The sequence below is a fragment of the Octodon degus genome, unplaced genomic scaffold (assembly GCF_000260255.1).
Source record: "Octodon degus isolate 3935 unplaced genomic scaffold, OctDeg1.0 scaffold00166, whole genome shotgun sequence".
Taxonomy (NCBI): Eukaryota; Metazoa; Chordata; class Mammalia; order Rodentia; family Octodontidae; genus Octodon; species Octodon degus.
Genome location: NW_004524742.1, coordinates 1,393,603 through 1,419,384, shown reverse-complemented (window position 1 = coordinate 1,419,384; position 25,782 = coordinate 1,393,603). Strand labels below are relative to the sequence as shown.

Here is a 25,782-nt window from a genome sequence, read left to right as displayed (position 1 = left end):
AAGCTCAGGATACTGCAGCTGTATGTGATCATCTAAACACGAATGTTCTTTATTATCCCCAGCATAATGGCGTTTAATTTATAGATGTTTTTGGTTCATACTCATTTTTATTGGCGACTATTAAAATTTTTTCCTGCTAAACTCAGCAAAAAATGTAATTAAATGGTTCTTTTAATTTATACTTAATTGCTACACTGTAGAAGTAATTTCTTCAGTTCTTAAAAATGTATTAAATTCCTCATCCTTTTGTTCAACTGTTCTGTTGACCACAGCTACTGTAGAAAATTGCTAAGGGTATAAAATGTATGTCATCTGTTTTCAATGGAGTGGTTTCCAGTGCAGCTCTGTCATTTGGGGCGTGCAGAGGTGATGCATACGGAAGGAGTGTTGCTGGTAACTTTCCTTCAGAGACTAATTGCGCTTCTCCCTTAACACACTTTGTTTCCACAAGCCCCAGGAGCTTGCAGCCTGACTCTTTGTAAACCCTATCTCTCACTTTGGCACGGTATTGTGCTACCATTGTGCTCATCGGACTTGCTGAAAGATTAATTACAACTGAAGAAATGTATCTTTTAACTGTCTCATTACATAAAGAGTTCATGGTGAAGTTAACGTCCACATAATTCAATGATATATGGGTTTTAATTATATAGTACACTCTTAATTGTACAGCTATTTTTAGATCAGGCTACTAACTTGTTCATTTAAATGAGTATTGCATTTGCATGGGGAACTGCAATATGAGCTTTCCTGAAAATTCAAAAGCTCTTCAAAAATATCTTAACCTAGAAGGGTATTTTTATTGTATCCGTGTCTCCTCAAAATGAAACTGAACTGCACTTTGCCTTCATTGTATAGGTTGCCTGATGGTAGGATTTTGACATTTTTTTTTAACTAATAAAGTACAAGAAAGATAGATCTCTGTGTGTTGGATAATGGGCAGAAATTGAATAGCTGTGTTTTCCTTGAAAGTTGTTGGGAATTTTCTCAGGAGAATTAGAGGAAAGTTATTTCTGAATAGAAGCACTGTCCCTGGCTATAATTAGTCACATGGGCTTAGTTCCCAGGAAATGTTTCTTTCAGTGCACTTCAAGTGTGTGAATTTTCATACCATTTGACTTACCTTGAAAGTTTGTCTCAGCTCCCTTACCTGCAGTTGTCTTCAAATTTAAGACATAAAGTTTAGATTGTTCTTTTCACACTGGGAAACTGTATTTGGGAGTTTGCTCAAACCATGCACATGTTCCTTCCTATGAATTTTATCCCTCTTTCCATGAATTTTTCCAATCCTAGTCAACACTTTAATGACTTAGAATTAGCTGATTTCTAATTACTCACAGAGACAGACATCCTAATGTGATATGGGTCTTAGCCAGCAGACTGAAATACAGGAGATAGAAGTGAGGACCCTACCGGAGGGAGTTGTTACATCACTCTCCAAGCAATCTCCTTGCAAAGCAGAGACCTTCCCCATCTCTAGAAATAACACAGACTTGATCACATAAGCCCCCACTTTGTTGTCACTTTTAAAAACATCCAGACTCCTTTTGTTTTGTTTTTTCTCTTTTCATTTTGAGACATATGACACTCATGAGCTCGTCATGTTTTCTAGCAACCTCAGCAAATTTTGGTAGGGCTTTCTTCTCTGCTTTGTCCTCTGACCTTGAGCCAAAGTCTTCTCCTTGCCTGTAAAAGCATCTTTGTGTAGCACTGTGTTTGCCTATTTGGATTACTAAATGTTTTTGAAACTTTCTTGCTAATATTTGAATTGGAGAGATCCAGGTAGGAGGAAGGAGTGCTAATGAGTGTAGGCCTGGCAAATAATACGAGGTAGTCTAGAATGTTTCTGATTGCCTTTAAGTATCATATGAATAGTGATAGAGAAGAATAGCTAATGATGGGTCTGGGTGGCCAAACCCAAATTATTGCCCCATCATTACCTAGGAGTGAGACTTAGGCCAGAAAACTGATCTCTTTTTCTACATTGTGCTAAACTTTTCTTATCAGATTTTTTTAAAATATGACACAATTTCAAGTTTTAGCATCCTGATCAGCCTCTTATTAAAAATATGACAAAATAATATTGAATCAAGTACCAAGTGGTTGATAGACATCACTTCTCTCTGTTCCACAGTGTGAGGAAGAAGAAGGATTGGAAAAGTAAGGGATGGCTTTAGTGAAGGCGATGAGAATTGAAATTGTAATAATAGAAGTTTTGGCTAAAGAAATGATAAGCCTTCCAGATTTGGAGGACATGTATGGGGACTCGAGGAATTCAGCATTTGTCACTGCATTAACCAAGTACTTAATAAAAATTCACAAATATATGTTTTTCAGAAAAGGATTGATGTTATAATAATGGCTATAAGACTGAGTTGCATGAGATCATTTTCTGATCAGCTTTGGATCTGTCTTATTCTCACATAACACTTTCATATTTGATGACTGTTTTTCCAATCATGTTCCAGTTGGAAAGCAGAATTTAATTTTTTATAGGAATCTTTAATGTTAAAAGATACATCTTATTCAACTTGTCACCCAGGATCAAACTATTTCAATATTACACATACCTGATAAGAGAGTTCACAGGCTGGATCCTAGAATTCTCTGGAATAGTCCTAGCCGTGTGGGGGAGTTGGCTCCTGTGGGCCATTTGCAATAATATGGTTGTCCAGGAAAGACACTGACAGGTCAATCCCACGAAGAACTAGCTTGAGACCGTCACACCCTTGATGTCCAAGGGCTTTCCACTATCACCTGAAGGAAAGAGTAAATACTACCTGATATTTAGGGTTTATTGTCTTGGAGTTCATCCTCTTGAGCAGCCCCATGAAGAAGCAAGACTCCTATCTAGAGTGTCTTCTGCAGGGATTGTTTCAGGGTGTTGCTCTTTGTAGGGGTGCTATTTTGATTGGTGAAAGGAGAACTAGGTTCTAATCCTGCAATTCTGACTGCATGTAAATTTTCCTTCCAAGCACTTCTTTCCATCTTTGTGCCTTGTCCTGCACTCATCCTTTCTCTGGCACTGCTGCTGCTTCCAGTGCATTGCCAGCTGATGCTGGACCACCTTTCATATTGAAACCTATTTGTGTTTGGGTTCCTAAATTCAAGATTTGAATTAAGTATGATCTAATAAAAAAGTACTCTTTGCTAACTTTTAAGGGTCTTGAGAACACAAGTTATTTAACAGTTTAAAGGGCTTGCCTCCATTATTTCCAGCAGTAGCTGGCTGTTTGTCCATTGCCATCAGTGCTTCTTGGGAAAGCCTCTTTGCTTAATTGCTGAAATTAAGTGCTTGAAATACCCTTAGCTAAGAAGAAGAATCCTTGTAATATACGGTTAAAGCCTAGACTTAAATTATACCCCCCACCTAGTGATAAAACATTAGCTTAATAAATAGAAAGAACTTCTACCAAATTCTTTTTGAAGAACAGCATGAACTGTGACAGTAATGAACAGTGGATGATAGTGAACTATGTACCAAGTACTGAGAAGTGCATGTGTGTGTGTGTGTGTAGGTATACTTGGCATTGCCAAATTTTGCCTCTTAAACAGATGTACTACTTATGGCTGTCTCTTTTAAGATTGTTACAATAAGCACTTAATAATAACAGGCCTCACACCTTTGTATATACCTCATGAAGCCCTTCATTTTTAACTGTCTCAACATTAGTAATGGTATGTATATTGATAATATAGTTGTGGGAGGCAGAAGAGGACTATGTCATCAGCTAACAACTGAAACACCAGTGTAACAAGTATGATGCACCAGTGTCACCTTTTCACTGACAAGGGCATTGAAGATCACAGACAAACCAGGCAGTCTAAGCGTATTCTCTGTTGCGACCACTTTTCTGTACTGCCTCTGCAACACATTTATGTAGGGCTTTCCAAGTCACCTTGTTTCAGATTCATGTTTTTCTTCAGAGGAAGATAAAATAACAGTTTTATTCTTGTTGCATGACTTCTGAAGGCCAGGTCATAAAAGCCATGTCTGCCTGGTTCTCCCAATCACAGTTTCCAAGAGCAATCCAAGCAGATCCTGGAGTTTACATGGTGAGAAGCTACGTCCAGCCTTGCCAGACATGACAATGAGTCATCACAAAGAGGGACCTCAGCATCCAGTGGGATCCATGCAGTTGAGGCAATATGAAGCGCAGACTGTCTCCCCTGAGCCTAGCCCACATAGCTGAAAAAAGAGCACGTTGAGCGTTGTTTAATTAAGCTACTCTCAAAGGGGGGAATGGGGAGATTACATTTCAGAATCCAATGGAACTCATTCTTGAACCTATAAGAGTAAGTTGCCTTGTTTTTCCTGTTTGATGATTAGTGTGGTGCTTTTGCCTGGGATACAGAGGCAGTCTTTGAAGAAATCAGAGTAGCATAATTTCTGTCCCCCATAGCCATTCTCCCATCCCTGCCAGTAGAGGTTTTCAGAGGAGGCAGAGGTGAATTCCCTTTCTGCCTTATCCATGTCTCTGCCTTTTGCCCTTCTCTCCATGGTTTAAGGTACCTACTTCCTAGAAGGACCTTTTCTTTCTGTTTTACAACTCTGACCAAAAAAGTTAACACTCTCTTGCAGTCTTCTTTCGTGGTTAAGTGATTTACTTTTATAATGTGCTTTGATTCCTTCCTTATTTTAGATTTGTCCATAATAAGATTTCTACTTTGTGCTTACCATGAGTACTACTAAAAAAAAAAAAAAACCTTTTCATTATGTAACAAGCCTTTTTGAAATGACATATACTTAATATGATCATAAAGACCAGAATCAAGAGAAAACTATACTACAAAAAAACTCTACCCCTACACTATATTCCTCCCCACATTTTGCTTGTTTGTTTTGTTTTGTTTTTTTGTATTTTAGGGAAGGGTCTGCAGGATGTTCAGGGTCTCACTACTAGATCAGACTCATAGTGATCCACCTGTTTATAGCCTCACAAGAGCTGGGATTACAGGCGTGCTCCACCACGTCTAATTCAGTTGCCATCTCAGGCACCTGTGCCTGCTTGCAGGCACTTTAATGAGCTATTTGCCTAGCCTCCTCCCCACATTTTTCATTGTTTATATTTTATGTTGTTTTTATATTGCCTCCCTCTTAACATATTGATGTAGCTATTTTTATTTATTTAAATCTTTTATTTATTATTTCTCTGATGCAGGGTCTCACTACGCAACTCAGACTCATAGTGATCCTCCTGTCTTAACCTTCCTTACACTGGGATTCCAGGTGTGTGTCAGCACGGTGTGCCTAGGGTTCTGAGGCTGGCATGGCATGTGGTACCAGGAATCGAACCTGGCTCCTTACGCTTGCCAGGCAGGTGCTTAGACTGCTGAGCTATCTCCCCAGCCAATGTAATTATTTTTAATTGTTTTCATTTTTAGTCTTCATTTTAATGATTTCAGTAGTTTACATATCATGCTTATAATTTCAGAGCATTCTGAATTTGTCTGTATCACTCCTGTTACCAGTGAACTTTATACCATCTCACCTTCTCTTTATACTCATTAATGTCACTTTTTTCTTTTTATTTGAAGCACCCCTTTCAACATTTATTATAGGTTTGGTGAATAAAAAGTATCCTCTCGTCTTTTGTTTATCTTAGAATGTCTGTATCTCTTTTTTTTTTTTTTATTGTTAAACAGTAGCTTTGCTAGATAGTTTTCTTGGTTGACAGTTTTGCTCCATAGTACTGTGAAAATTTCATGTGCCATACTGTCTGCCAGCCTGTGAGTTTCTGCTGAAAAGCCACATTATGTGTTCGTTGTAGCTCTTTTCTTGGATACTTGGGAATCTTCTTTATCTGTCCCCTGTGAGAACTCGATTGTAAGATGTCTTACTGTAGACTTGGTGGAGTCAAATCTAACTGCTGACCTTCTGCTACCTAGATAGTTATATCCTTCTCTAGGTTTGAGAAATCTTCTATTATTTCTTTGAATAAGCGACCCCTTTGACATTCTCAGTTCCCACCTTGAACTCGTGTAACTTGAATGTGTGCTCTTTTAATACCCTCCTAACCTTTCTGTGTTGCTCTTCATATTTTTTTCTTCTCCAGCCATACATTTCCAAATAGCCTATCTGCGTGCTCACCAGTAATTTCTTCTCTCTACTCTGTCTTGCTGCTCTTGTCTTCGAACAAAAACAAGAAACAAGCTTCCCCTTGAATGTTTTATTAAAGCATCTTTAAATATTTCCAAATTATGAGTGCTGTTGTTGATGAACCATGTTTCCATAACAAAGACATAGAAATAATAAACAAAAAATTAAAATCAGCCAGATACAAATAAAATTAATTAAATCTTAAGGTGTCAAAAGTTGAGAGACTCTATATTTACAGTTGTAATTAGGATTGATATCATAAGATTTAAACATGAGGGCATGAGCTCAAGTTTTTAACTTCCCTGCATGGACAGATATGCAGCCAGGAGCTGGAATTGAGCCTCCACAAAGAGCTCAAAACGTGGAAAAGAACTAGGAAAACTGCTTGCCTAAGGACATGACAAGGAAGCTTTCGTATGGGCGATAGCCTTGCTGTGGAGTTTGGGACAAAAGAGGAAAATTAGCAATAGGTCAGCACTCTGGATTTGGATCCCAATTTAGATCTAATTGACTTCATAAAGTCCATGCCAGGAAATTAACAGTAAAACTGGTTTCTTCAAAAGTAGTCATGAAACTTCTTTATTATAGCTACTTTCACAGTGTAGGGCAAATGGTGCTGGCTGAAAATAAGCTCTCAGTAACACTTTACACACCAAGGAAGACAACTCACTTTCAAGAGGAAAATACAGGGGCCGGGGAGATGGCTCAGTAGAATAAGCACTTCCCTGGCAAGCACAAGGGTCTGAGTTCAATCACTGGTTCTGCCAAAAAAAAGAAAAAGAAAAGAAAAACTGTAACTGGATAGATAGAATAATGTGAAAAAGGCAGACATTTGAAAAAGTTCAAAGTAATGTAACAGTGTTTGAAGTTCGGAGTCCGCTATTTGTGTCCGGTGCAGTCGCACTCTGTATCTGTGGAGCATGTTCCAGGATCCTCTGTAGATACAGAAATCTATAGATACTCAAGTCCTTTTATAAAATGCTATAGGATGAATCCATGTATAGCTTTCTATTCCTTTTTATAGTCCTTAGTATTATGTAAATGCAATGTAAATAGTTACAGAACAAAGGCCAGGAAACACTGGCTGTTCATGTTCACTAAGAACTTTATTTCCCTGGTTATTGCCTGTCCATGGGTGTTTGAATGCACAGATGGAGGACCCTCAAAAAGGGAAAGAATTCTGTATAGATTCTACAGAAGATTAAAAGAGCATGTGATGAGACTAGTTTAATGAACGTACTTTTAGTGTACTATAAGGATGAACTGAGAAAGTAGTATCGACACTATAGGAGTAGGAGGTGGTGGCGTATAGAATAAAGCTAATGAACGAGTGGTAAAAGAATTCTAGAAGAGATAATGGAGGCTAAAACTGTAATGGCTCAGATTTTTTTCAAATAACTTAAGATCTATATCCTGAAGTTCATAAAACATAGCTAATCCCAAAGTAGCTAAATAAAAACCACCATACCTAGTCATAGAGTAATGAAACCATTTACTATCTAAGAAAGTTCTATAAGTAACTGGAAATAGAATGCATATTACATATATAGGCATTATTAGTAGCTTCACAGTGCAGTTAGAGATAGTAGAATCATAGCTGTCTAAAGAGTTAAATTAGAATGGCCCTTAGCCTGTGGTTGTCTATCTCGTTATATTGTCATTCAAGACAAGACCATAGGATTTTACCTCTCAGTGATCCCTTGTAAGAGAGCTAATGTGATGCTCAAGCAACAAGGCCATTGAGCTCAGAAGTGGGCAGGGAAATTCAAGAAGCAACATTGAAAAGAGAAAGTGGAAGATGGGTTGATAGATCTAAATGAGGATTGAGTGCTTCTAGAGAAAAAGGAGGGTAAATCAGGGCTATCTAAAGAAATAAAACAAGGGGCCGACCTGGTAGCTCAGCAGACTAAAGCACCTGCTTAGGCAGGTACAGCACCTGGGGTTCGATCCCCAGCATGCTGTGCCAGTCCTGCCCAAGGGGCACGCTGAGATTGTGTTGGACACTGGGCAGGGTGCCGCACACCTGTAATCCATTACTTGGGAGGCTGAAAACGGGAATCACTACAAGTCCAATCTGTGTAGAGAGACCCTGTAGACCCTATATACCCTGTCCTAAGTACAGAAATAAAACAAATAATGCGATATGATAAAACTGTGTATATAAGCAATTGGTTCATGGGATTATGAAGGTTGAGGTGGATAAGTCTCAGAATCTGTAGTTTGCAAGCTAGAGACCCATGAGAGCAAGTGGTTGTATTTACAGTCTAAAAACCACCAGGCTTGAAGACCAGGAGAACCCGCTGTTTCAGTTAGAAATTAAAGATGAAAAAAATACTTATGTCCTATCTCCAAAGCAAAAAGAACTTTTCTGTTACTCAGCTTTTTGCTCTTGTTGTGCTTTCCACTGATTGGATAAGACCCAGTCAGATTGGGGAGTACTGTCTGCTGCCAGTTCAGATGTTAATGTCATTCAGAAACACACCGACAAGTCTAGAGAAATGTTTTACCAAATATTTTGCACTGCTGACCCACTCAACATATAAAATTGATCACTTACAAAGATTAATTGGTAAATTGTATTTACAACCCAGTTGGTTAATAATAATGGGCACAATAATAAGGGCTCCTGTTGGAGGGAGTGTTTTCTAATTTCTTATACACAGAATGATAAAGATCAGCGGTGGATTCAGTTTGAATATTTCTTGAGAATACTACTAAGAAAATATAGCTGTACCGTGTATTACTCCCAAAAGAATAAAAGAACATTGAATAAAAGTTGACTAGAATGAGAAAAAGAGAGGGGAAGATAGACTGGTTAGTAGAACTTGGAAAATACAAGAGCAAGGGTATGTCTGAAGGCATCAGTTACAGTGACTATGAATGGATTTAGTCGTATCTTTAAAAGCATAGATTTCATGGTAGAATTTCAGAAAATCTTACTAAATTTTTAAACTAAGTTTATTGGTATATTTTAGGTTTACGTAATGATCACATTCATCATAGGGAATTTGCATCTGTATATTATATAACTTGATTATTTTTTAATTCATTCCCCTACCCTCCCTTCAACTCCTCTTCCCCTCCTTACAAAGCTATTTCCATTTTTCCTTTTCTCGTTTTTTTTCTTTTCCTCCTCATTCCTAGTTCCCTTTCCCATTTGAAAATGTTCTAAGTATTTCACAGTATCTGTTACACATTTGGTCCTTATTTAGTTTCTTATGCCAGAGAAACAATGTGGTATTTAAAGGTTGTTTCTAAGAGCAATAAAAAGACAGAAGAGCAAAATTTTTATGGGTAAACAAATGCAATATCAGATATATAAGGTAGGTATCATAGAGAAGAAAAATTGTGCAGCAGTGTTACCAGTTGATAACATTTCACCTAAGAAAAACTTGTATTAGAGACAGTCATGACTTGCTACGAAAAGGCATGCTTTACCAAGAATCCTCCATGTAACAGTGGGAGTCTGTACACCCAAAAGTGTGGGCACCAAATCCAGAAAGCAGATGTTGGCAAAATATAAACATGTGCCAATACAGACTAGTGAGAGGTGGTTATTTCTCATCTATTTGAGGAAGAATAAAAATACAGGAGATTTGAACAATACAATTAAAAATCATAACCTATTAAACATACCTGACCATATCTCAAAAAGCAGAATTTCACTTCTTTTATTTATTTATTTATTTTGTATTTTTAGGGAAGGGTCTACAGGGTGTACAGGGTCTCACTACTAGATGGCACTCGTAGTGATTCTCCTGTTTACAGCCTCCCAAGACCTGGGATTAGAGGATCTCACCATCACAACCAGTCTCAGTCAGCATCTCGGTGCGCACTGGGGGCATGGCTAGCACAGCAGGTCCAGGGATCGAATCCCCAGATCTTGCTGAACTATTTAGCTGGTCCTAATTTTATTTTATTTTATTTTTTATTTTTGCTCTATTTTATTTTACTTTTTGCAGTACTGGGGATTGAACTCAGGATCTTGTGCTTACCAGGCAAGCGCTTATTCTACTGAGCTATCTACCAGCCCCTGTGTCCCTAATTTTATTTTATTTTATTCATTTATTATTTTATAATATTTGATACATTTATTAATAGTTCCACAGCATCTGAAAATAAAAGCCTATTAAGAAAATAGAATCATTTGCTATCAATAATTAATTTTAGGTTGTGAAGACTGAGAGAAACTGAACACTTTAGTTAATTATTGTGGAAACTATTAAAGTTCCCTTTTAACCAGGTAATGTTTCTTCTTTTCTTTTTTTAATGATGTTATTGAAAAACAAATAGCAATGAGTTTCAAAACCGATTACTAGCAGTTTCAATGGTTAATACATTGCATATTGTTGTCTTAGTGGTTCTTCACTGTACAAGATACAGACATCATATCCTGTCCACAAGCACTATTCAAACAAATCTCTCTATTCAATGAATTAACACAATGCAGTTGTATATGTATCCTAACTATTTTGAATATACAGATACAAAAGGGTTGTTCATTTGTATGCCCCTTTTTTGTTTAGTTTTGTCAGAGAAGGGTATTCCATTATCATTTAAATATTGCAGGTGCATGAATTCAGCAAAATATTCCAATATAGTCCAGTAGTCCATAATAGTAGTGGATTATCTGTAGGACTGGCAATGTCCAAAGTTGTTGACTTGAGCCTTTTACAGCTCAGCATATAAATATGGCTTTACTTTTTATATTTATTTTTATACTTTTCTGCTAGATGGTTAGGACCAAGACAAAGCAAGACCTATATAACAAGAAGTGTATCTTTTGTATCTGATAAGTTCAGTCAAGTCCCCTCAGGTTTTATCCTGTAACACTATACCGCAGTTTGCACATTGTTTGTCATTGTCAGCCATGTGGATAAGTTAGGGCCATTGCTTGACCAATTTGCTCTCTGTGAAAGCCTGAGAGAATATTTTCTGTCCTTGTGACTCCTTGGGCACACTCTACATCATTAATCACTTTCCACTGTGTCCTTATAGTCTCCTTGATCAGAAAACCCGGGACACAACTGAGTTATGTGATGTTATGGTACAGGTTCTCCTATGTCCTGAGTCTTCACTGACCTTGAAAGGCTAGGGCCAAAATGTTGGCTGTCTTTGCAGCCCTTCTTCTTTTCCTAAATTTTGGTCTGAAAATTTAGGTTATTAACCCTCCAGAATAGAAGCTTATTATTATTACCCTACAACACAGGCAGGTGATCTTATCCTCCCTATCTGTCTGAATATCAGACATCTTAGGCATAACATGGAACAGGCATTTTCCATCAAATATTTGTATGTTAAACTTTGAATCTTTACAGAATATGAAGAAAAAATTTTAAAAAATAGGAATGAACAATTACATATTTTTACACAGAAATTTAGGAATCTAACCATATACAGCATGGTAGCAGGACAGTCCTGTGACATTGGTTTTTTTTTTTTTTGTCTCTTGTTTTCATTTATTACCCTTTTACATTTTTTAAACAAACATTTCCTTAAGAGACAATGGGGCAGTAATTGGTGTGTCATGACAAGCAGTACATATTTAGAAGAATGACAGACCCTACCATTACACATTGCTTTCTTCAGTGCAGTTGCTTAGTTCACAGGTATCAGCATATATAGTTAGTCAGGGTGGGAATCCTACCACTTAACTGCTAGTTTCAATAACATGCTGAAGATTCTCAGAATCGTTGCCTTAATCATCTTGTGCATATAAATGTGTGGCTTTGCCCCTTTCATGTTTCCTAGCTTTTCTCCGTGCCCTCTCTTCGTTGTCTAATCCTCAAGTTCTTGCTTTCCTTTTAATTGTGTTATACCTTACTATTTTTATTTCTTCTTTCAAGTTCTTATACTAGGAAGGCTATGGGTCTGGTTTATTTCACTTATGAGTATATCTTCAAGTGGCATCCACTTATATATGAAGGCTTCGAGTTTATCATTCTTTATAGCTAAATAATACTCCATTATATAAAAATACATCTTTTTCATCCATTCCTCAAGTGACGGGCATCTTGGTTATTTCCAAGATTTGGCTATCACAAATAGTGCTCCTATAAACATAGGTACACATATATCACTATGATAATACGTTTTCAGTTCCTCCAGGAAAATTCCCAGTAGGGGGATAGCTGGTTTGAACGGGATTTCCAGTCCTAGTTTTCTGAGGAGTCTCCACACAGATTTCCATAATGGTTGCATCAGTATACATTCCCAACAGCAGTGGAGAAGGGTTCCTTTTTCAGCATAGCCTCTCCAACATTTGTTCTTGGGTGATTTCTTTATGATGGCCATTCTTTCTGGGGTGAGATTGTATCTCAGTGTTGTGTAATTTGCATTTCATGGATGGCTAATGATGTGGGGCACTTTTTCATATATTTATTTGTGTTTTAAATTTCATTCTCTGAAAAGTGTGTATTCATCTTAGATGCCCATTTCTGGATTGGGTTTTTAAATGTTGGGGCCCTAATGTTTTTTAGTTCTTTATAAATTCTAGAGAGCAGACCTTTGTCTGAGTACTTTTTAGTCAAGATTTTTTCTAAATTTGTGGGTTTTCTTTTCACTTTGTTGGTAATTTCTTTTGACATGTAAAAACTTCTCAATAAGAAGAGGTCCCAATTGTTAATTCTTTCAAGTATTACCCATGCGATTTGATTTTTGTTCGTGAACTCTTTGCCTACCCCTATGTCTTCGAGAGTTCCTCCTACTTTCTCTTCGAGGAGCTTTAGTGTTTCTGTATTAATGTCTAGATCTTTAATCCATTTTGACTTTAGCATAGTACATGATGATAGACCTGGGTCAAGTTTTAGTTTTCGGCATGTAGACACCCAGTTTTTCCAGCACCATTTGTTAAAGAGGGTATCTTTCTTCCAGTATGCATGTTTGGACCCTTTGTCGAAAATCAGGTGACTGAGTGTGTTCGTAGAGGTTTCTGTGTCTTGTAATCTATTCCATTCATCCTCAAGTTTATTTTGTTGCCAATACCATGCTGATTTTATCTCAGTACCTTTGTAGAATAATTTCAAATCAGTCATTGTGATGCCTCCTGCCCTGTCCTTGTTGTGCAGAATTACCTTTGCTATTTTAGGTCTCTTCTGGTTCCAAATAAATTTTAGGAATGATTTCCCTAGTTCTGTGAGATATATTGGTGGTAGTTTGATAGGGATTGCCTTAAATATGTATAGCAATTTTGGGAGTATGGCCATGTTCACAATGTTGATTCTTCCTGTCCAGGAGCAGGGAATATCTTTCCTCTTTCTGAAATCCTCTATGATCTCTATTTTCAGAGTACCATAATTTTCCTTGAAAAGATTTTTCACTTCTTTAGTTAGATGAATTCCAAGGTATTTCATTTTCCTCGGTGCTATTGTAAAAGGTATTGTTTCTCTAATTTCTCTCTCAGTGTGTTTGTTATCTGTGTAGAGGGATGCTATTGACTTTTGGGTATTGACTTTGTATCCTGCTATGCTACTGAATTTGTGTATCAATTCTAGTAGCTTCTTGGTGGAGTTTTTTGGGTCTTCCAATTAAAGTGTCATATCATCTGCAAGTAATGAAAATTTCACTACTTCTTTGCCGATTCTTATTCCTTTTATTTCTCTCTCTTGTCTAGTGGCTCTAGCTAATGATTCCAGAACTATTTTGAATAGGAGGGGTGAGAGAGCCCATCCTTGTCTTGTACCACATCTGAGAGTAAAAGATTTCAGTTTTTCCCCATTTAGAATTATGTGTTGGGTTGTCATAGATGACTTTCATCAGATTGAAGTAGAGTTCATCTTTTCCAATGTTCTGTAGGACTTTGAACATGAATGAGTTTTTAGATTTGGCTCTATCAATACAGTGTATTACATTCACAGATTTGCATATATTGAACCGTTCTTGCATCGATGAGATGAATCCTACCTGGTCATGATGTATGATCTTGATGATTTGCTGTATTCTATTTGCTAGGATTTTATTGAGGATTTTTGCATCTATGTTGATGACGGAGATTGGCCCATAGTTCTGTTTTTTAGTTGCGTCTTTCCCTGGTTTTGGTATCAGTATAATACTTATCTCTAGGAATGATTTTGGGAGGATTGCTTCCTTTTTAATTTCATAGAAGAATTTGAGGATTATAGGGATTATATCTCCCGTAAATTTCTTGTAGAATTCACCTGTGAATCTATGAGGACCTGCACTTTTCTTTTTTGGTAAGTTTTTTTATTACATCTCACATTTCATTGGCTGTTATTGGGTTATTAGAGTTGTTATATCTTCTTGATCTACTTTTTGTAATTTATACCTTTCTAGGATTCTGTCCATTTCATCTGTGTCTTCTATTCTGTAAGAGTAAAGGTTCTCATGGTAGCTGTTGACAGTCTTCTGAATTTCTACTGGGTCTGTGGTAATTACACCCTTTTCATTCCTTATTGCTTGTATTTGAATTTTTTCTTTCCTCTTATTGATGAGGTTAGTTAGGGGCTTATCAATTTTATTTAGTCTTTCAAAGAACCAGCTTTTTGATTTGTTAATTCTTTGAACTGTTTTCTTTGTCTCAATTGAATTAATTTCTGCTATAATCTTTATGATTTCTTCACGTCTTTGGGTTCTGAGGTTGGTTTGCTCTAACTTTTCTAGTTGTTGAAGGTGCAGCATTAGGGTGTTTATATGTTCCCATTCTGTTTTCCTAATGTGTGAGTTCACAGCTATAAATTTCCCTCTGAGAACTGTGTTCATGGCATTCCATAAATTCCAGGAAGTTGTGCTTGAATTTTCATTGAATTGTAGATATTTTTGAATTTCTTGTTTAATTTCATCTGTGACCCATTGGTTGCTGAGTAGAGTGTGGTTTAATTTCCATGTATTTTGAAGAGGTTTTCTGGTTTCTTTTTTCATTTATTTCTAGTTTCATTGTGCTGTGGTCAGATAATATGTATGAGATAATTTGTTTTCTTACATATATTTAAGCATAACCTATGGACTAGTATATTGTCTATTTTAGAAAATGACCCATGTGCAGCTGAAAAAAAATGTGTATTCAGCTGTGTTTGGGTGGAACACTCTGTAGATGTCCACTAAGTCCATTTGTTCCAAGCTGTTGTTCAGTTCTGCTACGTCTTTGCTAATTTTTTGTCTGTTTGACCTATCTTTTTGGCATAAGCGGGTGTTAAGGTCTCCTGTTAAGATTGTGGTATTGGATATTAGATTTTTCATGTCCATTAAGATTTGTCTTAATATAGTTGGGTGTCCTGTGTTTGGTATGTACTATATATGAATGTTACCTCTTCCTGTTGAATTTTTCCCCTAACCAGTATGTAGTGGCCTTCTTCATTTCTCTTGGTCATTCTTGGTTTGAGGTTGAGACTGTCTGAGAACAGGATTGCTACCCCTGTTTTTTCTGAGATGCTGGGGTGTGTAGTATTGTTTTCCATCCTTTGACTTTCAGCCTATGAATTTCTTTGTGAGTTAACTGTGTTTCTTGTATATAGCATATTGTTGGATTTTGTTTTCTAATCCACTGTTCCAGTCTGTTTCTTTTAATTTGTGAATTGAGTCCATTTACATTGGTTATTGTAATTGAGATGTATTGACTTACAGTCGACATGTTATTTACCTATTGTTGTTCACTCCTTTTTCTCCTGTGTTTAATCATTTGCCATATTTAATGGGTTCCTGCTGTTCTAGTTCGTGGTGTTCTGCTCATTTTGATCAGTCTCTGGAACATCTTTCAGTAGTCTGTGTAGGATTGGCTTTGCCATCATGAAATTGTTTAGTTGTTCCTTGTTGTAGAAGTATTTCACTTCTCCATCAAACTTGAAAGAGAGGTTTTCAGGGTATAGTAGTCTGGGCTGGAATATGTTTTCATAGAGGACTTGAAGTACTCTGCTCCATGCTGTTCTTGCCTTCATGGTTTGTGAAGACAAGTCTACCGTTATTCTGATGGGTTTTCCTTTAAGTGTGATTTGTGTTTTTGGTTTTTTTTCCTCTAGCAGCTTTCAGTATATTGTTCTTTCACTAGATATCTGGAATCTTGACTATTATATGTCTCAGTGTGTTTTTCATTGGGTTGAGGTTACTTGGCATTCTGTATGCTTCGGTTACCTGAATGTCAGATTGTTTCCTCATATTTGGGAAGTTTCCTCCTATTACTTCTGCCCATATTCTTTTTGTATGATTTTTATTGATTTAATCTTTCTCATTGATGCCTATTAGTCTCACATTGTTCATCTTTGCATCATCTTGCAAGTGATGATTTATTTTTTCCTGCATCTTAGTTGTTTTTAAGAGATCTTTTCTAATGTTTGTACTAGCTGCAATGGCATCTGCAAGATCTGAAACTCTTATCTTCACTTTCCCTCAAACAGTTTTGCAAGCTTGTGATTGAGATTTTAAATTCCCATAAATTGCTTTAACTTTGCTTCATGTGATCTGTTTCTTTCCTGTATTTCTCATTGAAGGATTCTATTGTTTTTCTAATCTCCTTTGGGTTTTTTTTTTTTTTTTTTTTTTGGTCAGTGTCTTCTGCAGAAGCAGTTATTAATTCTTTTACTACAGAGATTGTTTCTGATCTGATTTCCTCTATATGTTTCTGCATTTGATTCTTTAGTTCAGATGCTATTAATTTAGAGATTTTTTTTTTTAATTTTAGAGGTTATGTCTGATCTGAGTTCCTCTATGCCTTTCTCCAGTTGTTTCTTTTGTTCAGACAATATTGATTCAGACATTTCACCTATATGATTCCCAGTTTCTTCTGTGCTACTGTCCTCTGCACTTGTTCTGTGTGGGCTCGGGGCCCAAGATTGCATTTTGCTCCTTCTCTTTGTCATTTTGTATAGCACTGTCCGCTGACCTTTGGTGTAGAGCTTTGGTGCAATTATAACCTTAGTACCTACTGAAATTTGGGTACAGATCTATTAAGTTTGAGTTCATCCAATTGTGCCTGGCTTGGGTCTAGTTGTTGTGCTCAGTTCCTTCTTGCTGTAGCCCTTGGAATTGAACCTGTTTTTCCCCTCTGGCAAGATGTTTTCCTCCTGGATTAGTTGGGTGGTTCTGACCCCTAGCCTTTCTGCAGGGACTTCAGCTGCAGAGTTTCACCCCAGGCCTGTATGCCAGGCCAGAGCTAGTTCTGGAGGGGACTGGAGGCACAAGGGATCGCAGAAGCTCTCCCTTACTCTCTCTGGGGCTGGGCTTGGGCTGGGTCTGGGGCATCCCGAGAGTGCAGCAGAAGTTCTCACAAGGCCGGCTAGGTGGGGCTGTGGACGGGTGGAGGGGTCCCGAGATCACGGTGGAGTGTCTCATGCGGCGGGCCTGGGCTTGCTTGGGAGAGGCCCAACAGATGCAGCAGACTGTGGAAGGTCTCCCACACACTCGCTGGGCCTGGGCCTCGGCTGGGTCTCCCTAATTTTAAAGCAAAGTATTTTTTTCAGATTTATCAAATAAAAACACAAAGGAAGTCAAATAAATGCTCCATATTAATAGAGATACTGTAAGTCGAAAATAGGAAAAATCTAAAATTGTGTAATTTGTGGGCCAAAATGAAATAATGGAAACTATAAAATATTTATAAATAAAGGACAATAAAACTTGTGGTATGTAGTTAAAACAGAATTTTAAGACTCTTATAGCTTTGAGCGGTATATATTAGCCAGGCATGGTGGTACACATCTGTTGTTCCAGCACTTGGGACACTGTGGTGAAAGGATCAATATATGTTCAAGAACTATGTAATAAAACTTGTCTCAAAACAAGACATATGTATTAAAAGGTAGGTAATAAATGTTTTTGGTGCAGGAGGTTGAACCCATGACGTCACAAATTCCAGGCATGTGTGCTCTATCACTGAGTTACAGTGCCAGCCCTTGAAAGTGAATTTTATAAAAATGACAACAGTAAAAAAAATATTGCCAACTCAAAGTAAGCAAAGCGAAAAGTAATGACAAGAAAAGGTAAAGGAAATGTAATTAGCAGAAATAGCACAATAGAAAGGATCAATAATCCTAAATTCTGGCTTCTTTAAAAATACTTTTAAAAGAAATCAACCTTTAGGAAGACTGATAAATTTTTAAGTTAATATTAGATCATCTAAAGTAAATTTATTACAGATCCACAAGTTCAATCAGGTTAGTTGGTTTTTAGATGCTTATTATATTATGAGTTTTTTTAGGAAAACTTTGCAATGACATGAACGTAATATTAGGCGTCATGATCCAGGCATTGCCTATTGCTGATCTGAGGCCACTTGCATTCATAGATAGCAAAGCTGTTCTATGGACCTAGTGCCAAGTGACTGGTAGTTCTTGCTGTGTGCATGCTTGGTAGAAATGAAAACTTGGTCAGTATAAATAGTGGCAGGAGTAAACTGTGAAAGCAACATCATCCTTCTGAGATTCCTAAACTTGAGAACATGAGTAAAAGTAGACGTGCATTCTGGCTTGATCCGAGATACTAACAGCCTTCCCCAAAGGCATGTGGGAAGTGCCCTCAGTGAAGACCGGGCATGACCTAGGTCTGCCTCAGAGCCCTTGACTTTTGATAGCACCTTTTCTTTTGCTTGAAATATTGACAAGTTGCAAGAAAAGGCATTTTGTTAAGTTTAGAATAAGTAGATTCAGTATGCAGTTTTTACTACTTCATTTAAAACAACTGACTTCCTTTGTTTTGAGTGGTGTTTTATTCAAAATAGTCAAACTATCTGTTCTACAAATTTATTGGTTATTATTCTTCATCTTGATAAGCACAGTATTCTAAAATTAATATTGTGAGGAAAATTATGTCATTAGATTCTTCTTTTCATATTTCTTTTTCTTCCATCAAAATAAATGGCTCAATTTTCTTCTGTTCCAGAGCATTGTCCCTCTTCTTTTTTAAGAGTCCTTGTTTAATGATTTTAGTGATGAATTTACATATGATTTGGCCATAATATCAGTAATTTTCCATAATATAGCAGTTTGCATCACACTGCTGAACCATTTTTGAGTTAATCTTTCCCTCACATGAAGACAGGAAGTTTGTAGTGTAATACCTTAGCCAAGACCAGATAAATACATAAGGCAACAGTGCTTTTGTTTTCCTGAGATCCTTAAATGTTCTTAGAAGATGAATACATGTGTGACAAGTGCTTTGATCCCTTTCCACTGGCCAAGCCTTTGAATTAGGCTTGGAAACTAAGCAGGCTACTAGGCACATTTTCATCTCTTTAATAATATTGCTACCATAGTCTCTTCCTTCATAAGATGATTAGCTACTTCATATTGTCAATTTTTTTACTACTTATTCATGATAATGTCTTACAGAAATAATTGGTTACACCTATAACTATATGTAGCAAATGCACATGTCTCATTTGATTCTTACTGTTATTATCTGATTGTATTCTTACAGGTCTATAGATGTTTTCTCTAGAGATTCACACAGGGACCCTGGAGTCAGCTGAGATAATTTGACCAGGCTGCAGAGATAGGATGAATAAGAAAGCTCAGTGGTCCTCTCTTTGGATTTGTATATGCCTTCTCCATCTGCAGTGTAAATATGTGTTTATAAATGACTGCTAAATATATAACTGTTGCTTTATCCTGCAGTCCTGTGACTAAATATAGGCAATAATTAAAATAGTTGAACATTTTTTTATAGGCTCAATACTATGTTTAAGTGAATAAGGAATAATTGCCTTATATCTTTCCACAGTATTTGCTTACATGTATCACATCTGTCCAAATCATTTCATAACTTGAATGATGTAGATCTGTAATGTGTATTCATTTTCTTAACTAGATTATAGAATATGCATTTTGAGTTTGTATGTGTCTGGGTCCAAGTCTAAGCTATTTTGCTAATACTTGGGAATGATTTGACAGGACATTGACAGAATCGATTCCTAGGCAATTCCTGATTCAGCTTCAGGTTACAGACCTGCATTCATCCCATGCACCAAGAAGAACTCTGGCCCCCTGGGCTGCCACATACCTGTGATGAACAAGAAGAATCCAGGCCCCCTCACCTTGCTCTTCAAAGATTGTCACCTCTCTAACATCCTTCACTAGATGTCTCCCTTATTGCCTATCTTCTTTAACACTCCCTGGGATGTCAGCTTAATTTGTAAGTGGACAAGGCATATTTTATGGGGAAAATTTGTGTAAACATTAAGTACATATACTATGCCCCCACACTCAGTTGCGCCTCCTTATTTTGAGGCCTAAATGCAGGGATTGAAATATGGAACAAAAAGATAACTGTACTGAGCATGTACAGATTGTCCTTGTTATTATTATCTAGACAATACAAGATAACAACTATACAACATTCACATTGCATTACTGTAAGTTATCTAGAGATTATTTAAAGTCTATGGAAGGATGTGCCTAGTTTATACCCAAGTTCTGTGCCATTTTATATAAGAGCCTAGAACATCATGGAATTTGGTCTCTGTCGTGGGTGAGGAAGGGACTCCTGGAAGCAGTCCCTGATGGATACCGGACACAAAGAAATAGCTGTATACACACACACACACACACACACACACACACACACACACATTTCTTTCAATTTAAGATTCCCTCCTTTAGCTCATGTTACCAAATTTTCTCACCTGTGAAATGGGTGTAACATTTTATGGCAGTTGATGAGATCTGCTTTAGAAAGGCTTAGTGCTCAGAGATGGTTGAGAATTACTTTTGTTGACATCATTGGTGTCTTTAATCTGACCTGCTCTAACTAAGCTGCACATGTACATATGCTTGGTTATAAAATACCTACCTGCAAAATGTAAATATTTTTCTTTTCTGGTTGGGGTGTGTGTGTGTGTGTGTGTGTGTGTGTGCATGTGTTTTCCAAATAGGCTTTTCCAGAGCTAATTTGTCTGCAAAAAGACATATGCTTTAGGTCTGGACTTGTTAATTTACCTTGGAAAAAATAGGTCATCATCAAATCTGGCAGTGTGGTTTATAAACTTGGCAACATGGTCTAATTAAAAGCTTCTCTTAAATTAAAAATGGAAAAATGATTAGTATCAGTAATATTTTTGTTTTCATGGTTTCAGTATGTAGGTATATGTCACTTCTCATGTTGCATTAAAAGTATGTTGACTGTCTGCTAATAGTTCATCTCTTTTCTTCTGCAGCCTCCAAGTCTGTTATAAATAGTATGCTACGGGACCCTTCTCAGATTCCAGATGGAGTTCTAGCAAATCAGGTCTATCAGGTATTAATCACAGCTGTCTGTTTTCAGTGGCAGTGCTGTTATCTGCCTAGCAGAGTAAAGGATTTTAAACCTCATTTAATTACTGTCATCATAAACTATCACTGAGGTCAGGGTGCACTATAAATGGCAATGCAATATTTGTGAGAAGAGCATTTCACTTTTTAATAGCTTGCTTTTATAGTAAATAAAAAGCATGCAATTTTTGTTTTCTGTGATTAAATCTGAATAACCTTTTGATCGCTTTCTTTTTTGGGGTAGGGGAAGAAAAGTAATTACTGCTTTTAGGATGTTTACTGTAATGATTTTTGTAGCCACCCCATCCCAGACCCCTTCTCTTATTTGTCTGCAGTGCATTGTGAACGACTGCTGTTATGGACCATTGGTGGACTGCATCAAACAGTATCCTTTCCCATAAAATTTTAGGTGCACAATTGACGAGCTTAGGCTCAGAGGAGGAGATGTGTCTAGCTTAACCTGACATAAAGTTCTGCTTCACAAAACACATTTCATACTCTTCTGTTTTACATTCAATCAACTGGAGGGTCACTGCAGACTGTTCTCTCTGACAGCTTAAAAATCAGATAGACCACAGGAAGATGTCAGTGCAGCAGCAGCTGGCTCACTTGCTTATTTCAAACTGTTTAGTTTTAACGAGTTTAAAGGTACAGAGTTATTAGACAGGGAACATAGTGTCTTGTAAAGTATCTAATCGTTCCAGTGACCACTTTGAAAAATGTATAACAGAGTTCCATTTAGAATGAGCCAAATTCAGTTGAATCTCCTGGAATAAATTTTGAGTCTCGAGTTAAAGGATGATGTTATTAAAATGCTACTAGAGACTATTATATTTGAAAGGACAATGGATTTTTTGTTGCTTTAATACTGATTACAATCTGAGCTGTCATTTAAGTGCCTAATAAACATTTTTAGAGAAACCATGCAAATTTTTTCTTTGGAACTGGACTTAAAGCCATGAAAACAGATGCTCAGTCATTCTTCATTAAAAACTTTAAATTACTAAATAGTTAATGTTTACTTCTTAAAACAGGATTGGGGGCTGACAAGGTAACTCAGCAGACTAAAGCACCTGCTTAGGCAAGTTCAGGGACTGTGGTTCCATCCCTGGCTCCACATGCTGCACCAGTCCCGCCCCTCGGCTGCGCTGAGCCAGCCAGAGTCCAGGCCTAGTAGTGCACGCTTGTAATCCCAGCATTAGGGAGGCTGAAAGCAGAAGGATCACCAACACGAGTCCAAGCTGCATAGTGAGGTCCTGCAACAACCAAATACATTAAAAAATGTTTAAAAAACCATCAGGATTAGGTAGATGGTAGCCATTTCATGAAGCAGGACATTATTAATAAAATTTAGTATTTTAATAATAATGAAAATTTTGATAACATTTGACTAAAATAATGTTTAAATTATTAGTAACTTTACTGGATAAACTGTATATCTTAGTCAATGATTACCACCTCTCAATATTAACATAGCCTTTCCGGGATAGGCTTTATTAGCATGGCTGGCACTGTGACCAGTGGTGACACAGCAGCTAAACCAATCTAGATTGTTGTTGAAAGCTGTTACAAGTTAAATGTCTGCAAATGTGTTTGCGTGTGTGTTCATATGTGTTTGCTTATATTCTTCCTTGTTTTATAAAGGCTTAGCTGAAATAAAATTTTGATAAAAATTTACTTTCTTTGCTAAGTAAAACTAAAATTTAGGAATAATCTAATAGCCTTCTCACAAGAACATTCAGTACCTAGATACAACCTTTTTGGTATATATTTCTAGTTCTAGTCCCCTACCTAGCCTAGAATAAAACACACTATTGTCACAAGCTTGCCTTTTTATTAAACTAAAGTAAAACTATACTTCTATGTATGTAAAATTAATGATAGCATTAGAAATTGTAGAAGTGTCAACTTCATGTTTCTGCAGTGATAAAGTCTAGCACATTCATATAACAACTAGCACTATCTCTGAATATCTGAAGCTGAATTACATGTTAATTTTAAAGCACATAAAATAGTTAAAAATCAATTTAAAGTTAAGGTCTTAAAAGCATAATGTCTTTTGAAGGATTGCATATTGATTTTAAATATAACTATCTAATTATATATGCATGGACTAAAGTATGAAGTCAACTGCTTTGTAAATGCCAGGAGGCTATTTTTCAGTAATAGTTGAGATGCTTACGGGAAACTAGATTGCTGTATTGCTGGCGAAGAAAATGGCTTGTGAGGTTATTTACAAGTTTTGCCCCATGGTCACTGCCATACATCAATAGTAAGGTATTCTTGTAGACAGAGTCTAAGTGTTTCTACTTATGGTGCATTATAAATTCCGTTTGGAGTATTTTCCTTACGTTTCTGTCATCTACTTGTCTTTTTTTGTGGCTCTGTTATTGTCTGTAGGATTTAATGCCGTAAAGGATTTCAATTGATAAAGATAATGGTGTATATCTATAAATTGTAGTCATTGACTGGATTATAATTTTTGAAATTCCGTTATGACTATTGCCAGAAAAATTGTTTTTATATGTTTTATTTAGTAGATCTTGCACTTTATATATGTTTGTGTCCCACAAAGCATAATGAAGTGGTATATCTTTCCAAAATCTCAAATTGGTGACTACTTTTACCATACAAATAAAACAGGCTGAGAAGTTTATTGAAAAACTGATTTTATTGTTGCATTGAAGTTGAGGCAATTTCATATAATGTAAATACATTTACAGTGATGTTCCCTCAACTGTTCAACAAAAATTATTTTATTTTCCACTAAATAAAATTTATTGGCTTTCTCTGTGAGGAAATGCCATATATGTAGCATCCTGATCATTTGGAAACATTTGTATTCCTTACTCTCAGCACATCATACCATCTCCTGAGAAAGAAAGCACACATTTGGTAAATCAAATGGTGTAAAATCTTTTTACTCCATTAAGAAATTTACATGTAGACATTTGTGTAAATACAGTAAAGCAAGTTGGTCCTTTACTAGGAGAACATTGCACAAAGCAGAGTAAGAAAGAGTATGTGGCCTTGTCCTTTCTCTTACTTTTAGTGTCTGCTATATATTTTCCTTCAGAGCCATGGTCATCCACATTTCTTCCACCACAGCTCACACTCATTGAGAAAAAAAGAAGTGAGAAACCAGCCACTTCAACATTCCCGAGTGTGAGTCCTGGACACAGCTATTAGACAAAAGTCTACCCAGGGAAGTAAGGAAAGATAATGATTCAGGAAGCTTCAAGTGCTGTGGCTTTCATTTCTGGGCCATCAGTAACCTCAGTTTCATGATTCAACATTTTGGATGTAAATAATTCACAACAATAAAAGTGAGAGCACATTTATGTGCAATAGAAGTAAATAATTTAGTTCCAAAATGTGGGATGCCCCTAGTAATGAGATACCATTGAGAGTTATTCATCTGATGTCTTCACTGGACTCTGAAAATGCATGAAATTTTGCAATTTAAAAGTTTGTGGTTTATATTAACTTTATTTCTCATTATCAATTAAATAAATCACAGCCGTGTTCATTGGGAAAGGAAGAAAAACAATAGAAAAGGGCAGCACTGACAATTTCCACTTGTTTTGATGGAAGGCATAAATGACTACATCTCTTGTCACCATAGGATTTAAAATTATGTTCACTTGTATGTATTAATAAAGGGCAGAATAATTCTTTAGAAGAAAAATGTTTGAAAGAGTGTAAAAATTTTATTTAAGATGAACTCTCAGCAGTGCATAATCAAAATCATAGTCTCTGGTAAGCCAAGGAATGATGTAACCAGGTTGACATTCTCAATGAAATGAAGGGTAAAGGTAATGATTCAGAGAATTATTACCAAACACTTTTGGCTGAATTAAAGTGCCAGAGTAAGATAACGCTTTTTCCAGACTTTGTGTGATGTCCTTCCTGTGGAAGGCATCCCTTTTTCAAGTCCTGTTATTCATTCTGTTATTTAGCAGCTGTGGGACTTCAGATCACTCCTTCCTAAACCTTAGTTTCCTTAGCTGTACGTGTGAGACTAATATTGGCATCTACTCAGATGGTTGTTGTGAAGGGTGAAGAAATGATATTCACGTACTTAGCACAAAGCCTTTGTATGGCTAGTGTCAGTTATTGTATAATTTTAATCCTTTTGACACTCTATAGAGGTTATAGGTAAGCTTATTCTCTCTCTTAGCCTTGCCACATGTAACTGCCTTGTGCAGGTTCTCAGTTCTCTCACATATAAAATAAAGCTCATAATTGCAAGGGTGAAATAACATACATAAATCACTCAATACAGCACCTGCATTGAAACAGTATATTTGTTCATGTGTTTATCTGTTTATCTGTGTATATGTAAAGGACTCTTGAATGGCCTCTGTGTGACACTCCTGCCTGGGTCAGTTACCTACATAGTATCTGCATTTCAGATTACCTACAGTCCCAAGTCAGTCCATCCTTTGGCTCTCAGGTCACAGAGGACCTCCAGCAGTTGATGGGGAGTGG

The 25,782-nt window shown here is 36.7% G+C and overlaps 1 protein-coding gene across 6 annotated transcripts in view; it reads left to right on the top strand.

The window, feature by feature from the left end:
• The window catches only part of CUNH15orf41 (chromosome unknown C15orf41 homolog), a 261,509-nt gene that overhangs the window by 87,800 nt on the left and 147,927 nt on the right, over window positions 1-25,782 (top strand). For all 6 annotated transcript variants that reach the window (XM_023703228.1, XM_023703227.1, XM_004643114.3 and 3 more), the window contains 2 exons: window positions 21,198-21,277; window positions 21,627-21,676. In XM_023703228.1, the coding sequence (XP_023558996.1) occupies window positions 21,198-21,277; window positions 21,627-21,676 (130 nt within the window). The remainder of the gene's footprint in view (window positions 1-21,197; window positions 21,278-21,626; window positions 21,677-25,782) is intronic.